The sequence below is a fragment of the Gadus morhua genome, chromosome 8, assembly GCF_902167405.1.
Source record: "Gadus morhua chromosome 8, gadMor3.0, whole genome shotgun sequence".
NCBI classification, from domain to species: Eukaryota; Metazoa; Chordata; class Actinopteri; order Gadiformes; family Gadidae; genus Gadus; species Gadus morhua.
The window spans coordinates 12,846,814-12,866,349 of NC_044055.1; the positions used below are offsets into that span (position 1 = coordinate 12,846,814).

The 19,536-nt window shown below is 48.5% G+C and overlaps 2 protein-coding genes across 3 annotated transcripts; both read right to left on the bottom strand.

Annotated features, from left to right (window-relative positions):
- Positions 1-1,551: 1,551 nt before the first annotated feature.
- On the bottom strand, positions 1,552-12,665 carry LOC115549225 (acyl-coenzyme A thioesterase 11-like). The gene is given in 18 exon segments (XM_030364308.1): positions 1,552-1,848; positions 2,260-2,337; positions 2,339-2,411; positions 2,537-2,695; positions 2,877-3,010; positions 3,306-3,389; positions 3,934-4,000; positions 4,197-4,252; positions 4,577-4,715; positions 4,900-5,019; positions 5,094-5,155; positions 5,425-5,540; positions 5,995-6,130; positions 6,749-6,853; positions 9,576-9,636; positions 10,297-10,366; positions 11,232-11,415; positions 12,425-12,665. Coding segments are annotated over 17 exon segments (1,848 nt in total). The 5' UTR covers positions 11,413-11,415; positions 12,425-12,665; the 3' UTR covers positions 1,552-1,641.
- Positions 10,390-19,414, bottom strand: mrpl37 (mitochondrial ribosomal protein L37). 2 transcript variants are annotated; one of them, XM_030364329.1, is made up of 8 exons: positions 18,663-19,414; positions 17,209-17,389; positions 16,334-16,449; positions 15,618-15,806; positions 15,169-15,458; positions 14,839-14,913; positions 14,631-14,730; positions 10,390-10,457 (listed from the first exon to the last, which is right to left on the bottom strand). In XM_030364329.1, exons 1-7 carry the CDS (start codon positions 19,024-19,026, stop codon positions 14,653-14,655), a joined length of 1,293 nt encoding a protein of 430 aa, XP_030220189.1. In that variant the 5' UTR covers positions 19,027-19,414; the 3' UTR covers positions 10,390-10,457; positions 14,631-14,652. The 2 variants fall into 2 exon arrangements, with proteins under 2 accessions (XP_030220189.1, XP_030220188.1); XM_030364328.1 differs by lacking the exon at positions 10,390-10,457 and having other exon boundaries at positions 14,574-14,730.
- Positions 19,415-19,536: the final 122 nt, after the last annotated feature.

Sequence of the window (19,536 nt, forward strand, 5' to 3'; positions counted from 1 at the left end):
CTGCAGTAGGCTACTGCCTCCTTATATACAGCAGTACTACCTCCTAATATACTGCAATACTACCTCTTAATGTATGGCAGTACCACATAATGTACTGCAGTATTGCCTTAATGTACTGCAGTACCTCTTAATTTACTGCTGTACTAACTCTTAATGTACCGCAGTACTACCTCTTAATGTACCGCAGTAATACCTCTTCATGTACCGCAGTAATACCTCTTCATGTACGGCAGTACTACCTCCTAATGTACTGCAGTACTACCTCCTAATGTACTGCAGTACTACCTCCTAATGTACCGCAGTACTACCTCCTAATGTACTGCAGTACTACCTCCTAATGTACTGCAGTACTACCTCCTAATGTACCGCAGTACTACCTCTTAATGTACTGCAGTACTACCTCTTAAGGAACCGCAGTACTACCTCTTAATGTACCGCAGTACTACCTCTTAATGTACCGCAGTACTACCTCTTAATGTACTGCAGTACTACATCCTAATGTACTGCAGTACCTCTTAATGTACCGCAGTACTAGCTCTTAATGTACTGCAGTAGTACCTCTTAATGTACCGCAGTACTACCTCTTGATGTACTGCAGTACTACCTCCTAATGTACTGCAGTACCTCTTAATGTACTGCAGTCTTGGGTGATGTCCGGGATGGAAGGCCTCGACCCCGTCCTCTTCCGGTGATTGACAGTAACACCGTCCAACTGTAAGCTAGCTGATTGGCATCGATCCAAGGGACAAAATACAACTTAAGGTCTCCCGGACATCGAAGACACACACACACACATTACAGGTTAAACAGTACTAGTTAGCAGGTAAAAAAATCTCTTTATTGCTGACTGAATTGATTTACTTGTTCTATGTACCGTTTATGTAATTCTATTTACGCAAAAATACTTTTTAATGACATTGTATTGAAAAGCACATCCATCTAAATGGATCTCCTACCCTTTCAATTTAAAAACCTCCCAAACTTATACACTAACTCAATGATAACTGTAAAACAGTTTTCATTGCGTTCCAAACACAATGAAAACAGCAGTTCAAAATGATATGGTTCTTTCTAGAAGTACTAGTAGACGTCGGTACATTAATGAGTTACAGTGTCACACAACACTGGTGAATAATAAACTCACTATCACCTCAGAGCCACGATAAGATGTCCTGTATTAACAGGGCAGGTCTGAGGAAAGGAACTTTATCTTCTAGGGTTAGGGTAATGGGTTAGGGTCCAGGGTCATGGGTTAGGATCTAGGGTTAGTGTCTAGCGTCATGGGTTAGGGTCTAGGGTTAGAGTTTAGGGTGTGGATTAGGGTCATGGGTTAGGATCATGGTTTAGGGTCATGGGTTAGGGTCTAGGGTTAGGGGTCATGGGTTAGGGTTATTGGTTATGGGTCATGGTTTAGGGTCATGGGTTAGGGTCTAGGGTTAGGGTCATGGGTTAGGGTCATGGGTTAGGGTCATGGGTTAGGGTCATGGGTTAGGGTCTAGGGTTAGGGTCATGGGTTAGGGTCATGGGTTAGGGTCATGGGTTAGGGTCTAGGGTTAGGGTTCATGGGTTAGGGTCTAGGGTTAGGGTCATGGGTTAGGGTCTGAGGTCAGGGTCTAGACCAAAACAAAGAACCGTGTGGGTCTAGAGCAGAGTGACGTAGTCCAAGCTAGAGCAGTCCTGGTCCTGGTCCTGTTCCGGGTCCTGGTCCTGGTCTCCTGGTCCCAGGCAGTTCTGGGTCAGGTACTGACGGCAGCAGCAGAAGCTGCGGTAGAAGGAGGAGGACAGGCCTGCGATGTCTGTGGAGATGTAGGGTAGGACCTCCGGGGACGCCTGGTTATAGTAGCTGATCTGGAGCCAGAGGAGGAAGACATGTCAGCCCCGACACACTACTCCAGCCCCAGGCCTCACCAGGCCTCACCGGGCCTCCAAGTAGAAACTAAAGGTATTAGAAGATGCTTTGGATAAATGAGGAGGAGATAAGGAGGTGATGGAAGAGGAGGAGATAAGGAGGTGATGGAAGAGGAGGAGATAAGGAGGTGATGGAAGAGGAGGAGATAAGGAGGTGAGGGAGGAGGAAATAAGGAGGTGAGGGAGGAGGAGATAAGGAGGTGAGGGAGGAGGAGATAAGGAGGTGATTGAGGAGTAGATAAGGAGGTGAGGGAGGAGGAGATAAGGAGGTGATGGAGGAGGAGATGAGGAGGTGATTGAGGAGTAGATAAGGAGGTGAGGGAACAGGAGATGAGGAGGTGGAGGTCTGACCAGTGAGGTGCTCTCGCTGGTCGCCAGGATGGTGAAGCCGGCACAAAGCACCTCCCCTCGGCGGTGGGTGGGGGAGGGGGAGGAGGGGGAGGAGGGGGGGGGTGGGGTGGGTGGGGAGGGAGACGGACCTCAGCGCCACCACGTAGGGGTCCCTGGAGAGGAGGACCAGAGTGAGGCCGCGTCAGGAGGAGGTGCCTTATCTATAATGGGTTAATAACTCATTGCTACTTGGGGAGGCTGAGCGTGATTGGCTTAACCAACAGCCAATCACACTCACCCAGGGCCACAGGGTCTCCTTCTGGAGGCCAATAGGATGAACTCCTGGAGGACTCCTGCGTCCTGATTGGCTGAGCCCCCGGGGGCGGGGTCTACAGAAGGGGCCACCACCCGATACAGGAAGTCATCCTTATCAGCCGAGCGAATCAGATCACATTCCCTGGTGCAACACACACACACACACACACACACACACACACACACACACACACACACACACACACACACAAACACGTGTTAATTTTACTATCACGCACACCTCCCCTACCCCACTATCAACATGTCGTTGTGCGGTGGTGCGGTCAGTCTGCGGTGCTTCTGTGCGTTCCTGCAGGCCCTACAGGTAGTGGCGGTCCCAGTGCGTCCGGTTCCTCAGATCCCCCAGCAGCCTGAAGGCTCTCTGGGCCGAGACGTCCAGCTCCGCCTCCACCCTGAAGCTCAGAGACCCCTGCTCTTCCAGGGTGTATAGACACACCTACACACACACCACACACACACACAAACACACACACACACACACACACACAAACACACACACACACACACACACACACACACACACACACACACACAAAAAAGTGGGACCATGTATCATTAAATGAAACATTACTAAGCCCCCCTCCTTCGTAAAACAAAACAATCAGACAAACAGACACTCACTCACTCACTCACTCACCCACTCACTCACTCACCCACCCACCCACCCACTCACCCACCCACTCACTCACTCACTCACTCACTCACTCACCCACTCACTCACACTCACTGACCTGGTCCTCCTTAGAGTTCAGCTGCCAGTTGTTCCGAGCCGCCAACATCTTCAACGCAGACACGTTGTTGTAGCTGAGATAGACCTGAGACACACGGGGTAAGAGTGAGACACACATGGTAGGAGTGAGTCACACGGGGTAGGAGTGAGTCACAAGGGGTAGGAGTGAGTCACACAGGGTAGGAGTGAGTCACACGGGGTAGGAGTGAGTCACACGGGGTAGGAGTGAGTCACACAGGGTAGGAGTGAGTCACACGGGGTAGGAGTGAGTCACACACGGGGTAGGAGTGAGTCACACGGGGTAGGAGTGAGTCACACGGGGTAGGAGTGAAACACGGGGTAGGAGTGAAACACGGGGTAGGAGTGAAACACGGGGTAGGAGTGAGTCACACAGGGTAGGAGTGAGACACACGGGGTAGGAGTGAGACACACGGGGTAGGAGTGAGACACACGGGGTAGGAGTGAGTCACACGGGGTAGGAGTGAGTCACACGGGGTAGGAGTGAGTCACACGGGGTAGGAGTGAGACACACGGGGTAGGAGTGAGACACACGGGGTAGGAGTGAGTCACACGGGGTAGGAGTGAGTCACACGGGGTAGGAGTGAGACGCCCGGATACCGTTCTCTCACCTGGTTGCTAGGGTTCCAAGGCACCGACAGAGGAACCTCGGCCTGCTTACAGGAAATGATGTACTTCCTGAAGAACCAAACAAACAAGTTATACAAAGGAATCCTGCCCTGAGGTCTACAGGTAGAACCCTGAGGTCTACAGGTAGAACCCTGACCTGAGGTCTACAGGTAGAGCCCTGAGGTCTACAGGTAGAGCCCTGAGGTCTACAGGTAGAACCCAGACTGTAGGTGGTCCGGTATGGTTTAGGGATCAGAGTCAGGACCTGTCCAAGCGGATCTTCTTCCTGGCGATGGCCTCCTGGAACCTCCTCTCACCGTGCTGAGGAGACACACAGGGTCAGGGTCTACAGGGTCAGGGTCTACAGGGTCCGGGTCTACAGGGTCTACAGGGTCTACAGGGTCTACAGGGTCTACAGGGTCCACAGGGTCTACAGGGTCAGGGTCTACAGGGTCTACAGGGTCCGGGTTGTTAGGGTCTACAGGGTCTACAGGGTCTACAGGGTCTACAGGGTCCGGGTCGTTAGGGTCTACAGGGTCTAAAGGGTCTAGAGGGTCCGGGTCTACAGAACCCTGGGCTACCATAGCAACAGCCCTGGCCTAACTAGTTCAGACTGGCTCTGCCCTGACCCGTCAAATCACGTACCAGGGGTTCCGGTCGTATCCGTGGCAACGTGCGGGGGTTCCCATGGGCGTCCGGGACTTCGAAGGTCATGAAGGCGGAGTTTATGTGTCTGTTAGGACCACCCCCTCGGTAGGCCTCCGCCTGCACCCCCACCTCCATGCTGACCCCCCCCCCCCCCGACACACACACACACACACACACACACACACACACACACACACACACACACACACACACACACACACACACACACACAGTGAGCCGGTGTTGTCAAGGTAGCGGGGGTGCAGCAGGCTTGTGATCAGCCGGTACCTGGGTCCTGAAGGCGTATGATTGGCCGGTACCTGGTCCTGAAGGCGTTGTTGACGATTGCGCGCAGCAGCAGGCGGTCGCCCACTTGGGAGGGGCCTCTGAAGGTGAACATGTCGATGGAGCGGAGGCTGGGGTGGGCGTGGCACAGCCGGCTGCGGACAGAGGGGCGGGGCATGAGGTCCTGCTCAGCGGCCTGTGTGTGGGGCGTGGCGGTGGGGCTATCTACCTGGCAGCTATCGTCGCTACGTTCACCATCCACGCCATGATCTGCCCGCCAAACGTGTTCACCTGGAGACAACATGGCCGCCAAACACAACTTTATTAACCATCCAAATAAAAAAAAATGCTGGAGTAAAACAAGGCCCCCCAATAAAACTTTATTAAGCACACTAATAAGAGAGGACCAGAGGTCAGGTGGGGGGTTGATAGCAGCAGTAGGTGATCAAACATGATCAAAGCATCCAGTGAAACATTAACACCATGTTCTACACACTAAACATCATCAAGGTCACCTGGTTAAGGAGACAGACAGACAGGTTAGAGAGACCGACAGGTACCTGGTGGTTGGCGTGTGGAGGAAGCACCAGCTCAACGCTCTCCACCCTGGTCTTCTCTGCAGCCACAACACCACCCGCTGGTCCAGCACCAGCACCAGCACCTCCACCAACTCCACCTGCTGGGGAGAGGATCCATACATATATATCTACATGGAGATCTGTACATATATATCTAGACGGAGATCTGTACATATATATCTAGACGGAGATCTGTACATATATATCGAGACGGAGATCCATACATTTATATCTAGATGGAGATCCATATTTATATATCTAGAACTCCCTGCCCAGGGACTACAGATGCAAATGAGCTATTCAGCTAACACTGGTATACAACCTGTTCCGTAAATGTTCCCTGTCAACTAAATCAATAAACTAACGAAACTAAACTAGGAGATCTATAAATAGATATCTAGATGGAGATCTATACATAGATGGAAATCTATACATATAAATGTAGATGGAGATTTATACATGTATACATAGATCTAGATCTATACATATATATCTAGACTGAGATCTATAGGCTGATGGTGATCCTTAAGGCTAGTCTCCATGGCTACGCACCCTGCTGGAAAGTCCTATCAGAGAGCAGGTCCTTGATGATGTCATCGTGGACCCTCCTCATCCTGCGTCTCTCGGCCGCCAGACTGTGCTCCTCCTGCTGCTGCTGGGACCCCGGCCGCAGGGGGCTCAGCTGCACCTGAGGCACACACACACAAACACCTGGAACTGTACACACACTACTACCTTAACACACACACACACACTCCTGTGTCTCTACATACACACACCTCTATCCCTACATACACACACTTGTATCACTACACACATTCCTACCTTAACACACACACACACACCTGTATCTCTACACACACACATCTTTATCTCCACACACACACACACGACACACCCGTATCTCCACACGCACACCTGTATCTCCACACACACTTGTATCTCTCAGTGTTTCCCATACATAGACCAATGTGTTGCGCAGCGCCACAGAATGAACACCGAGAGCAACAAATTGATTCTGCTTTTTTTTTTTTTTTTTTACACGATTTTGAAATATAAATATCGTTCCGTTCATTCATCTTCGCATAGCACTCTTTCTCCCTGTCATTCTCGTTCACACACGCAGACAAGCGTGCATAGATGCCAATGGTGCGCGGGTACACTACCACTTATATACCACTTATAAACCCGCGTATCACTGATACATGCACACGCACTGACAGCGGAGTCGCCCGCTCCCCCTCTCAACGCTTACAAAGGAAAACCTGAAGCAGCGGGATGACTCCACATCTACACACACTCCTACCTTGATTCCAGAGGCGGAGCGCTGGGTGACGAAGGTGGCGAATGCGTGACAAACTCTCCACCTCCGGTCAGTGAACAGGTCCTCACAAACCACCACGATACCCACCTTCACACACACACAAACACACACACACACACACACACACATGCACAGAATTAATTCTTTATTTGAATCCACCAATCACATTGCAAGAGACAAGATTCAAATATTTCAGAGATAAGATAAGTCATTGTTCAAGGGTACAAAAAACATCTCCTGCGCCACACTGCCAGGCTGCCTATCACTGCTGATATGGAGCAGAACTTTGCTAATTGTTTAGATTTTCTGCTGGAGAGCCCAGCCAGCCTTAACCCACTGAAAACACGGTTGTGGACATGCCCCAAGCTTCCAAAAATAAACACTATTAGCTTGCATTGGTAGCCTAGGTCCCTTAGAATTTCCAGAATGGGCTGGTATTTAAGGATTTTATCGTTGAAAGCCATTTCCATGTACAGATACACACAGCCTATCTCAAGTAAGAGCACTTCCCTTCTGTCTCTGTTTAAATACACAACATCAGGGGCAGGGGTGGACTGGGACAAAAATTCAGCCCTGGCATTTTCTGTCCAGACCAGCCCACTACATTATCAGCACTAGGGGTGGGACGAGACGAACGGGAAGAACCCTGTATGTACTTTATTAAAACAATTTAATCAAGTACATACATCCTGCTATTTGCACTGCAAATAGCAGTGCAAATTGCTATTTGTGTCTCTTGTGCTGTTGACAAGGAAGGTGTGAAACCTGAACAGGAAGTTAACGGACATGCTGTGGTCGCTGCATCTCCATCCTCCATATCTACATAGCTACAAAACGCTTGTTAAATATCACACTTGATCCAACGCTAATTTCTCTCTTGCAGTTTTTAGTCTGTGAATGGGAAAATGTTTTTGTGTAAGCCCAGCATTAGTTAAAACCAGACTCGGACAATAATAACAAAATATCCTGACAAATAATCTAAATAGAAACATATTACTGTAATATGTTTCTATTTAGATTATTTGTCAGGATATTTTGCAGCATTAGAGCTGAAACGCATACTGTCTGTAATATGTTTCTATTTAGATTATTTGTCAGGATATTTTGCAGCATTAGAGCTGAAACGCATTTGTTTCAACTGTGACTCAGTCATTGTGAAACCATAAATAGAGAATTATTTTTTTTTATCTGTAGCTGCGAGAAAAAGTCTAAGACATGAATTACTTACTCGTGGGAGTCGCGGACTCCCACGATTCCGGCCCATGCCATGAGGTCCCGCCCACCCTGGTTTGTGTTGTGATTGACAGCACTGTCAGGGCTCTCTGAGCCTGTCAGCCCATGATTGATTGACAATGACAAACATAGACCAATAATATGTGTCGATGCTGGCAACACACTGCTAGCCCTCTGTAGCCAATTGGCCGGCCTAATTGGAGGGAATTTAGAGAGAGAGAAAAAAACGAAACATAGCGGACCGGACCGGCCCACATTGGGTCAACGGCCCACCGGGACGATGCCCGGTGTGCCAGATGGCCAGTCCACCCCTGATCAGGGGTATTTGGGATGTTACACATCACATCAATAGGGCTGTTGAACCATTCCGGCATGATGCGTGAATGTTTGTACATGGTTACATTTTCTAGAGATACTTCCTTAACATTACTGGAAATTAGATCGACAAGTCGGTCATGGCGTGCAATATACAGTCCTTTGTACATAGTACAGCCATTCACAACATGGGCAACTGATTCAAGTTGATGGCCAGAGTGCATTATACAGTGTGGATGGTGGTGTGCAGGATACCATAATGCCAGATTGTATTTGGTAGGTAGCACCTGCAGCCTAGCTTTGGCAGTGAAACAGAGGATGTCCTCCCCAACAGCAGCATTTTTGTACATGGAGTGGGAAGCAGAGTGGTCGGCAAAGTCTAGGCATGCTAGCTTTCCCTGCATTCTAAGTCCAGTCCAGTGTTGTTTGGTCTCTGTTTGTTTTATGTTGAGAACACACACACACACACACACACACACACACACACACACACACACACACACACACACACACACACACACACACACACACACACTGTATATAAAGACCTCACAAACCACCACGATACCATGCACTGAACTAGAACCTAGGGCTGCAGTATAAAAGAGTCCTCACACACTGAACTAGAACATAGAGCTACAGTATACAACAGTGTTGGGAATGTTACTTTAAAAAAGTAGTTTTAGTTACTCACTGCTTGTTCCAAAGATTAACTGAGTTAGTAACTAAATTACTATATAATAAAAGTAGCTAGTGACCAGGGAAACTAACTATTTGCGTTACTGTAAAAAAAAGTTGCTATATGTCAAAGAATTTGTGGTGGTGGAGGTATCAGTGTTTTTGGCCACTAGCTTTGTAGATGCGTGTGTCGTTGTGAGATGCTTCATTTAATAAGAGAGTTACACATGAGGTGGTGATGGAGTTAAGTGTGTGTGTGTGTGTGTGTGTGTGTGTGTGTGTGTGTGTGTGTGTGTGTGTGTGTGTGTGTGTGTGTGTGTGTGTGTGTGTGTGTGTGTGTGTGTGTGTGTGTGTGTGTGTGTGTGTGTGTGTGTGCTTATCTCGTTGTTAACCCACCCGGTCTCCTCACTAGCAGTTTGTGTGTGGAGCCAGGGGTGCATTCGTATACGCTAATTATTATTCAATCAATTCATAGTAATGCACCTCATTTAACGTTCAGTAACGGTAACAGCGTTGTAACGACGGATAGTCGTTACGAGTCCTCACACACTGAACTAGAAGAGCTACAGTATGAGGGCCTCACCTCCATGCTGGTGTTGAAGGCTCGGTTGACTTTAGCCTTGATGTTCACAACCTGGCCAACACTGCAGATGGAGGGAGAAAATATATATATTTTATATTAACTAAATACTATCTTTATAAAACCTTAATTATAGTATCCTTTATTTGACCTCTGATACTTCTGTATCTTATATCATATTTTACATTTATTTTACATACATTTAACCACTTTATATTTCCTACTTAATTTTCCTCATGTTTATTTTTAATTAACAAAACACTTTTGAAGGAGAGTATAGTCAATATAGATATATAGAAAATAATAGATATAAAGAAATATAGTATACTATAGTATGAATAAATAGTAAAGTATAGTATAATATAGTAGTTACCGATATATATATTGTATAGTTATATTATATAGTGCAGTTATATAAAATAATATAGATGCATAGAATAGATATAGAATAGTATTTTACAGAATATAGATATATAGTGTAGTTATATAACATTGTATATATGTATAGAATAGATATAGAACAGTAATAATTACAGACTATAGATATAAAGTGTTGTTATATAACCTAGTTTAGATGGATAGGATCGATATAGAACAGTATAATGAAAAACTATAGATATATAGTGTAATTATACAACATTGTATAGATGTAAAGAATAGTTATAGAATAGTATATTACCGACTATAGATATGTATTAATAATCATAGGGGCGTGGCTCCTCACCTTATTGTTTGGTCAAAGTAGATATCGTCTATAGAGGCTGTGACACAGGAACAGCCTGCATGTTTCTCAGCTACACACACACACACACACACACACACACACACACACACACACACACACACACACACACACACACACACACACACACACACACACACACAGACAGACACCCACACACACACACACTTTGAACATCTGTGCAACAAAAACAGTCATCTCGACAGTCGACACCCCTCCGTCCTGAGAGGCAGGTGGAGGAGGAGGAGTCCTACCTGAGGGGGAGGAGTCCTACCTGAGGAGGTGGAGTCCTACCTGAGGAGGAGGAGTCCTACCTGAGGGGGAGGAGTCCTACCTGAGGGGGAGGAGTCCTACCTGAGGAAACAGAGTCCTACCTGAGGGGGAGGGGTCCTACCTGAGGAGGTGGAGTCCTACTTGAGGAGGTGGAGTCCTACCTGAGGGGGAGGAGTCCTACCTGAGGAGGTGGAGTCCTACCTGAGGGGGAGGGGTCCTACCTGAGGAGGTGGAGTCCTACCTGAGGAGGTGGAGTCCTACCTGAGGAGGTGGAGTCCTACCTGAGGGGTTGGAGTCCTACCTGAGGGGGTGGAGTCCTACCTGAGGAGGTGGAGTCCTACCTGAGGGGTTGGAGTCCTACCTGAGGGGGTGGAGTCCTACCTGAGGAGGTGGAGTCCTACCTGAGGGGGAGGAGTCCTACCTGAGAGGGAGGAGTCCTATCTGAGGAGGTGGGGTCCTACCTGAGGGGGAGGAGTCCTATCTGAGGAGGTGGGGTCCTACCTGAGGGGGAGGAGTCCTACCTGAGGGGGAGGAGTCCTACCTGAGGGGGAGGAGTCCTACCTGAGGGGGAGGAGTCCTACCTGAGGAGGTGGGGTCCTACCTGAGAGGCTGGTGAAGGTGGTGTAAAGCAGGTGGGGTCCTACCTGAGAGGCAGGCGGTGGAGTCCATCCATTTTAGGAGCTGCCCGACGCTGAGCTCCTGACGATGGTTGCTATGAGATGGCATCACGATCTGGCTCATCTTCACCTCCGTGGGGTTCACCTCCTCCTCCTCCTCCTCCTCCTCCTCCTCCTCCTTTATCTCCTTCTCCTCCTCCTTCATCATATCCTAAGGAAGGGGAGAGGGGGAGATGTTAGGATTAGTGAGCCTGTCCATTATCTTATAATCACCATGGTTACCATTTCTGGTGCCCTATCACTAGCATCACTTATGCTATCATTAGTACTATCACTAAAACCATCACTTGTATCACTTATACTATCACTAGTATGACTTATACAATCATTTGAACTATCACTAGTATCTCTAATACTATCACTATTATCACTTATACTATCACAAGTATGAGTATCACTAATACTATCATTGGGACTATCACTAGTACCACTAATAGGCTACTACTATCATTAGTACTATCACTTTTATAAATAATACTATCTCTAGGATCACTAATACTATCACTAGCATGACTTATACTATCATTAGTACTATCACTAGTATGACTTATACTATCGTTAGTAGGTCTACTATCACTTTGATCAATAATACTATCACTAGTATGACTAATACTATCACTAGTATGACTTATACTATCATTTGTACTATCACAAGTATCACTAATACTATCACTATTGTCACTTATACTATCATAAGTACTATCACCAGTATCACTAATACTATCACTAGTAACACTAATACTATCATTAGTACTATCACTTTTAGCAATAATACGGTCACTATGAGACCAGGAGATGGTTAGGATTCGTTAGGAGGAAGTCCGACCCAGCAGAAGGTCCCCTCGTGGTCTCCTAGCTGGTCCTCTGGAATGTGTTTTTATTATGAATGTAGGGAATCAGAATTCACTGTTTGATGCTGCGGACCTCCGTGTCAACAAAGTGAAAGTCAGTAAGAGAAGATCCCTGGGGATATCTCTCCACACTCAACAATAGTATTAGTTATACTAGTGATAGTACTATGATAGTATTGGTGATAGTACTAATGATAGTATGGGTGAAACTAGCGATGGTATAAGGGATAGCAGGGTCACTCGTTCATCTCATGTGTTTAACTTCGTACCCGTTAACACTCAGAGTCCCGCTCCCGTGTGCTTGCTTACCTGTCCAGGTGAGACCCCAACCAGCTGAGACCGGGAACAGGTGAGACTAGGACTGGGACCAGCGGGCTGCCTGAGGGTCCGTCGGTGGTTCTGCGGGACGGACTGCAATTTGACGTGTGTAGCTTCAGAAGGCTCCCTATCGATTGTCTGGATGGCCCCGCCTAGAGGTGGTGTAAAGGGGGTGTTACCCGCATGGAGCTGGGGTAAAGATTGCGTAACCCTTCCCCTGGAGGTGGGTTAAATGTCGTGTGAGGACGCCTGGTTCCGCCTTTGGGCCAACGTGTGTCATGCTGACACACGCGCCTCACACCCTCATTGAGAAACAGGGTCCGTGTTTATGTGTTCATATCCTGACGGAGTCACTCCAGCGCTCCGTGACCCGCGGCCTCCACAAGACGTCCATCGTTCGGACCTATAGTTGAATAAACTTGATGTCTTTCTTTATTAATTCCTACCGCAATTCCTCAAATATAAGTGACATGTTTTTTTATTTGCTCGCCGGAGGGGGGCGCTGTTGGACCGTGTTAAGGCTCTGGAGGCTCGGAGCCGTCCTGCAAGCCCGGGACCCGGCCTGCAGCTACGGGACCCGGCCTACAGCCCCGGGACCCGGCTTACATCCCCGGGACCGGGCCCACAGCCAGTGGCGGATTTAGCAAATTTGGGGCCCAAGGCGAAGGTATGTATTGGGCCACCTCATCCGATATTTAAAAGAGAATGAATGGTGGATAGGCAGGTAAAGCTTATCTTACCGAATGAATGGTGGATAGGTAGGTAAAGCTAATCTACACGGAAGTAAAGGTTGGAGATGAGAAAAAATAACTTCCCCTTTAAACCCTGCATACGCTTCTTTACTTCAAAATGAAGATGGAAAGCAGAGAACACACAAAGTGTAGCACTACACAAATGAATAGTCACGATGGAACCCAACAGAGAATAGGGTTTCAGATAACACCTGTCTTTGCCAAAATGCCAGGAAAACCAGCACTGTTTATTCTTTTTTTTTATGATAAAATCAATATAACCAGCAGAACAAGTAGTAAACTCCAGTCATATATTTAGCATAACATGAAAAAAAGCCATAAGCTCAGCAAATATTGCCAAGATGAATAATTTACATTGTATGTGTGAGTGAGTGAGGTTGCAATTGGCATTGCACTTGAGATTGACATTTCAATGATTCTACAAACAAACCAGTGTACAAGATACAGGATTTTGTAAGTAAATTGACATTACAGTTGAGATTGAACATTTCAAACATTCTACTAACAAACCTATGTTTGTGTGTGTGGGTGTGTGTGAGAAAGGGCTCTAGTGAACGGCGTCTTTTCGCTTTCTTTTATTTGAGCCACTTGGGAAACTTCCTCCTACTTATCTTTCGCGCCGCGCACCGTTACGTACTAGTCCATTTCATTGAGAAAGTAGGGGGTGTTTGTGTAGGGACAGATAACCATGAACTAGACATCTTAGCTACAACTTAAACGTCTCAACGTATTCCTTCATAACATTAATAGTATTTGCTATTCTTTTGAAGCGTTCATAATGGAATGTTTTTTATTTGGTTGGTTGGGGGCCCAATGTAGCGTCCTACCTATGCCTCTATGTTAAGACCGCCACAGCCTAGAGCCCCCGGACACGGCCTACAGCCCCGGGACCAGTCTTAAAGCCCCTGGACCCGGCCTGCAGCCTGGGTCAGGGTGAACGTTAGGATCTCTACGTTAGAGGGTGAACGTGACAGGGTGAACTGCGACACTAACCAGCGGAAATACAGCCTGATCCAACTCATCTGAACTGACAAAACCTCAAGGAAGCTCCAGTGAGAACAGACCTGGGGTCAGTCTGCAGAGAACAGACCTGGGGTCAGTCTGCAGAGAACCGACCTGGGGTCAGTCTGCAGAGAACCAACCTGGGGTCAGTCTGCTGAGAACAGACCTGGGGTCAGTCTGCTGAGAACCGACCTGGGGTCAGTCTGCTGAGAACAGACCTGGGGTGAGTCTGCTGAGAACCGACCTGGGGTCAGTCTGCTGAGAACCGACCTGGGGTCAGTCTGCTGAGAACCGACCTGGGGTCAGTCTGCTGAGAACCGACCTGGGGTCAGTCTGCTGAGTGATTCATTCAAGCTCCATGGAGACACGATAACACGCATAAGAGGTTGTCTTGATGATATTTTTATTGCCTGATTTTTCAGGGACACACACACACGCACACGCACACACACACACACACACACATCACTGGGCTCCATGGAGGTAGAGCGAGAGGAACTTCCTGAACGTCTCCGGCCGGTAGCCAATCAGACCGGCAGGAACCTGGGAGGGGGGAAAGAGAGGTAGTGAATGACTCAGGTAGTGAGTGAGTGAGTGAGGTAGTGAATGAGTGAGTGAGGTTGGGATTGAGGACGTGAATGAATTTCTTACCATCACCTCCTTCCTCCTCATGAGTGGGCGGAGCCTAGCGGAGTCATAGAGCGGAACATCTTCCTCCAGCCAGACCTGTCAATCAAACACAGCATGTATGTTACCAAGACAGACAGACAGACAGACAGACAGACAGACAGGCTGACAGACTGACAGGCAGAAAGACAGACAGACAGACAGACAGACAGACAGACAGACAGACAGACAGACAGACAGACAGACAGACAGACAGACAGACAGACAGGCTGACAGGCTGACAGACAGACAGACAGACAGACAGACAGACAGACAGACAGACAGACAGACAGACAGACAGGCAGACAGACAGACCTGGTTCTTGACCCCGCTGTGGTTTGTCAGCTCGGTCGTGTTCAGCTGGAAGAAGACGAACTGGAAGGTCTGTCCGTCCGTCCCGACCGCCTGGACGCACACCGGCCGCTCCAGGGGGGGGGCGGGGCCCTCCGGGGGGGCGAGGCCACGGGCGCGCGCCAGGGCATTGGCGAAGCAGAACATGATCATCTTGGCTCGTAGCTGAGGGGGGCGGAGCCTGCAGCGCCGGTCCACGCCGTCCAGGAAGTAGAGCGTGTGGGCGTGGGGGTAAGGGTAGTCACTCCTGAACCCTGATGGGAGGAAAACACCTCCAGTCACTGTGTGTGTGTGTGTGTGTGTGTGTGTGTGTGTGTGTGTGTGTGTGTGTGTGTGTGTGTGTGTGTGTGTGTGTGTGTGTGTGTGTGTGTGTGTGTGTGTGTGTGTGTGTGTGTGTGTGTGTGTGTGTGTACCTGTGGTGTTCTCTGAGGGGTTGTACAGGTGGGTGGTCTGCAGGTCGATGGTTGGGGCGACGGGGTAGAAGGTCTCCAGCTCGTGGTTCGCCGTCTCCTCCACTTCCTGTCTGTCAGCGAGGGGGGGGAGGGGCCAGGCACTGCTCAGCAGGAGCCCGTTCTGACCTCTGACCTGGAACAGGTCCTCACCTGACACACACACACACACACTTTGAGGAGACTCAAGACTCACCTGTTCAGAGTTCACCTAGGCTCTGCATAGCGGGGTGGCTATGCAGAGAGGTCTTAGGTCCCTCCCTTCCTACTTGTTGTACGCCCTGGCACTTAATGTACGCACTTATTGTATGTCGTATTTAGTTATAGTACTTCAAATGGTGTAGCGTATTACCCTAGCTTTCTCTGTTGTGTACGGGGAATAAGTTAACCTAGTGATTGTTAGTGCTTGGCACTGGGTTCTATAAACATCCTTACTGTACCGACAGAGATATTGTTGTTTCTCTTTGTTTTGACAAAAGGACTGATTGTAAGTCTCTTTGGATAAAAGCGTCTGCTACACGCCCTCAATGTAAATGTAGATGTAAATGTCGTTGGGCGATGGCTAGCAGCATGGCTAGCGGCGTGGCTGGCGGCGCTATCAGCGGGGCTAGCGGCGGGGCTAGCGGAGTGACTAGCGGTGGGCTAGCGGCGGGGCTAGCGGTGGGCTAGCGGCGGCCTACCTCTGCTCCAGGAGGCGGTGATGGAGTACTTCTCGGCCAGCATCCTCCTCCCTAGCTCGGGGCGGCCGGCCTGCAGGTTGGAGCAGAGCTGCAGCAGGTTGTGGACCAGAGTGGAGCTGACAGACCAACACAGGGGAACCAGGGTTACAAAGTATGGGATAGATATCAGTGTTATACATTATTAGATATATAGTAGTGTTATACATTATTATATAGATATTAGTAGTAGTATTATTATTAAACATTATTATATCAGATATATTAGTAGTAGTATTATTATACATTATATAGATATATTATTATTAGGATTATACATGATTAGATACATTCAGTGTTTCCCATACATAGACCATTGTGTGGCGCGGCGCCACGGAATCAACATCGAGCGCCACGAATTGATTCAGTCTTTTTTTTTTTTTTTTATAACGTGATTTGGAAATCTAAAAATCGTAGGAGCCTTCCATGTCCTTAGACCTCAGTCGGCTGCCCTCCCTGACAATATGTGCATTGCATTCATTATTTTGGTTAGTAGCCTTGTTGTACCTAGTAGTATATTGTTACTATTTATTTTATATATTGGTTCAGGTAGGTCTTGAGTTTATTTTGTACTTGAAATAACAACCTCCAGCTTTAGTTGTCTGTTGCAATTCATTCCTCGAATGTCGCAGAATCAAAAGTTCAGGTAAAAACTAAACTCGTGCGCTGATGCCGCGTCGCGCTGGCGCCGCCGCGTCGCCGTGCCGTGCCGCGCAAAGTGTTTCAGGAAGATGGGGTACATATACATACACATTATTACATAAATATTATTGCGAACTGAAACCCTCACTGAAGACCGCGCTCCTTGACAAGACATTTTCTGGCGTTTGTGTGTGTACCTGTTGCACTCTTTAGGCTCCGCCTCCGTCGTCTCCCAGAAGCAGGCGTGGTTGATGGCATTCTGCACGCGCTCATCCTGATCCGCGATCTGATTGGCCGAGCTCTCGGCCAATGCGAGGAGCTGAGGAGGCAGGCCGGGCGTCAGCTTGGTCTTGGTCAGCCACAGCGCCTGACGCACCCCTGCAGACAGGAAGTGACCGGGAGATAAACAGGAAGTGAGCAAGAGAGCAGCAGGTAGTAGATCTCCCCATTAAAATGATGTCAACTATAGCGGCACCAGCTGTTCAAGTGTGTTCGGGATCAGGACAACGACACCGTCTGAGTTCAGGGTGTTGGCCCCAGCTGGGAGACTCTGGGCTCCATACCAACAACCTCTACCTGTAGGCTGCCTAGAGCCAGATGACCCCTACCTGCTCTTTATGACCCGTCTCTGAACTAGTGGTGGATTTAATGATTTGTTTCTGTGACCCAGTTCGCGTGAGTCAGTTCGCCAAGTGGAGTCGTTCGCAAATTGTTTGTTCGTTCGTTCAGTCAAGTTTCCAGTAGCACTGAGTCTGACTGACTCAGCTGAGAACCGTGCAATGGCGTGCATTCCAGGATGCGATTTACCGCTACTGGAAACCAGGCTGAACGAACAAACGATTCGCAAACGACTCCTCCCAGTTCACTCAACTGAACTGGGAGGAGTCGTTCTCGAATCAGCCTAGTTTCCATTGCACGGTTCTCAGCTGAGTCAGTCAGACTCAGTGCTACCGGAAACTCGACTGAACTGGGAGGAGTCGTTCACGAATCGTTTGTTCGTTCAGCCTGGTTTCTGGTAGCTGTAAATAGCATCATGGAATGCACGCCATTGCACAGTTCTCAGCTGAGTCAGTCAGAGTCAGTGGAGTCAGTGCTACCGGAAACTCGCTCGTTCGTTCAGTCGAGTTTCCGGTGAATCGAACGGTGTATGAGACGAACGAGAGAAACTAACCGGTTCGGTTGGTTCGTCCTAAAGCCTCGTTCATTCGAACCGGTTTGTTCGCGAACGAGTCAACAGTACTTCGAACCCACCTAAAGGCTCTCTGCGGGAGTGACACATGTCGTCGTCCCCCCCGGCTTTAGAAATCACAGTCTTGCGCCCTGAACATGAATAAAGTATGATATAAATATATCACCCAATTCATACCATCTCTCATTGAACTCTTTTGACTGAATACCCTGACGCTCTCAGGCCCCCTGATTGCCTTGAATCACATTTCTCTACCGTAATTCAGATGGTTATTATTATGTTATTATAATAGTTTCTGCAGTACTATATTGAGCATGCTACCCGAGATATACAGTAGGCGTGCATAGTGTTTTATACTATACTTGATTAAACTCCTAAACCATCAGCCAACCTTGGGAGCAACAGTCGGCCTGTCTTCTGCTCCTCTCTAACCGTGCAGACCGTGTAACGGTGTATCCTCACCCTCCAGGATGCTGCTCCGCTGGTGGAATACGTAGCACGGCTCATCCCGATGCAGGGCCATGTCCCGGTGCGGCGGGGACCGGTAGAAGCGCGGGTCCTTGTGGCCCATCTCCCACCGCGGGAACACCGGCTTTGACAGGCCCGGGACGTAGTGCATCCTGTCCGCGTAGGTCACGGCCTCCAGGCCTGGGATCTCCACCCGGTCCCTCGGGGGCGGCCGGTGGTTGATCTTGCCGGCTCGGCGGCTGCTGACATTGAGATGTCGCCGCGGTTGGACTCCGAAAAGCCACGCATCGTTTAGTGAAGCCGCTTTAGACAAAAGAGGCGCCGCGGACCGTAACCGCTGTGTCGCTTCTGGGATCATTTTGCACTTCTTGTTTATATTATAGATATTCTATATGTTATAAATATATGACATATATTGTTGTTATATGAGCTGGATCACGTCCTGCAGGAGGCAGCCATGTTGGCGGTGAACTGTTCTTCGTGGTTTGACAGAGAGTCCTCAGTAGGCCATAGCGCCCCTGGTGGCTCAGGACGCCACAGCGCCCCTGTTGGCTCAGGTTGCGACAGCGCCCCTGGTGGCTCAGGAGGACATGCATTTAGAGTGATAAGGTCGTATGACCGCATTAATAGGATTATAGATTTAAAAGGAACGCCTAGATCTTTTATTTTTAGGGAGCCAGGCACAAAGTGCGAGGCAACCTATTGTCATCGTTAGTTTTATTATTATTAGTCCACCACCTTTGACTTACAGCCTAAACCGCTCGCACGCTTTGATTAAACTTTCTACGTAGAGGCTGACTCCAGATTAATAGAGAATAAATATAACACCGATTGGCAGAGGGCGGCGCTATAGAAATGCAAATTTGGT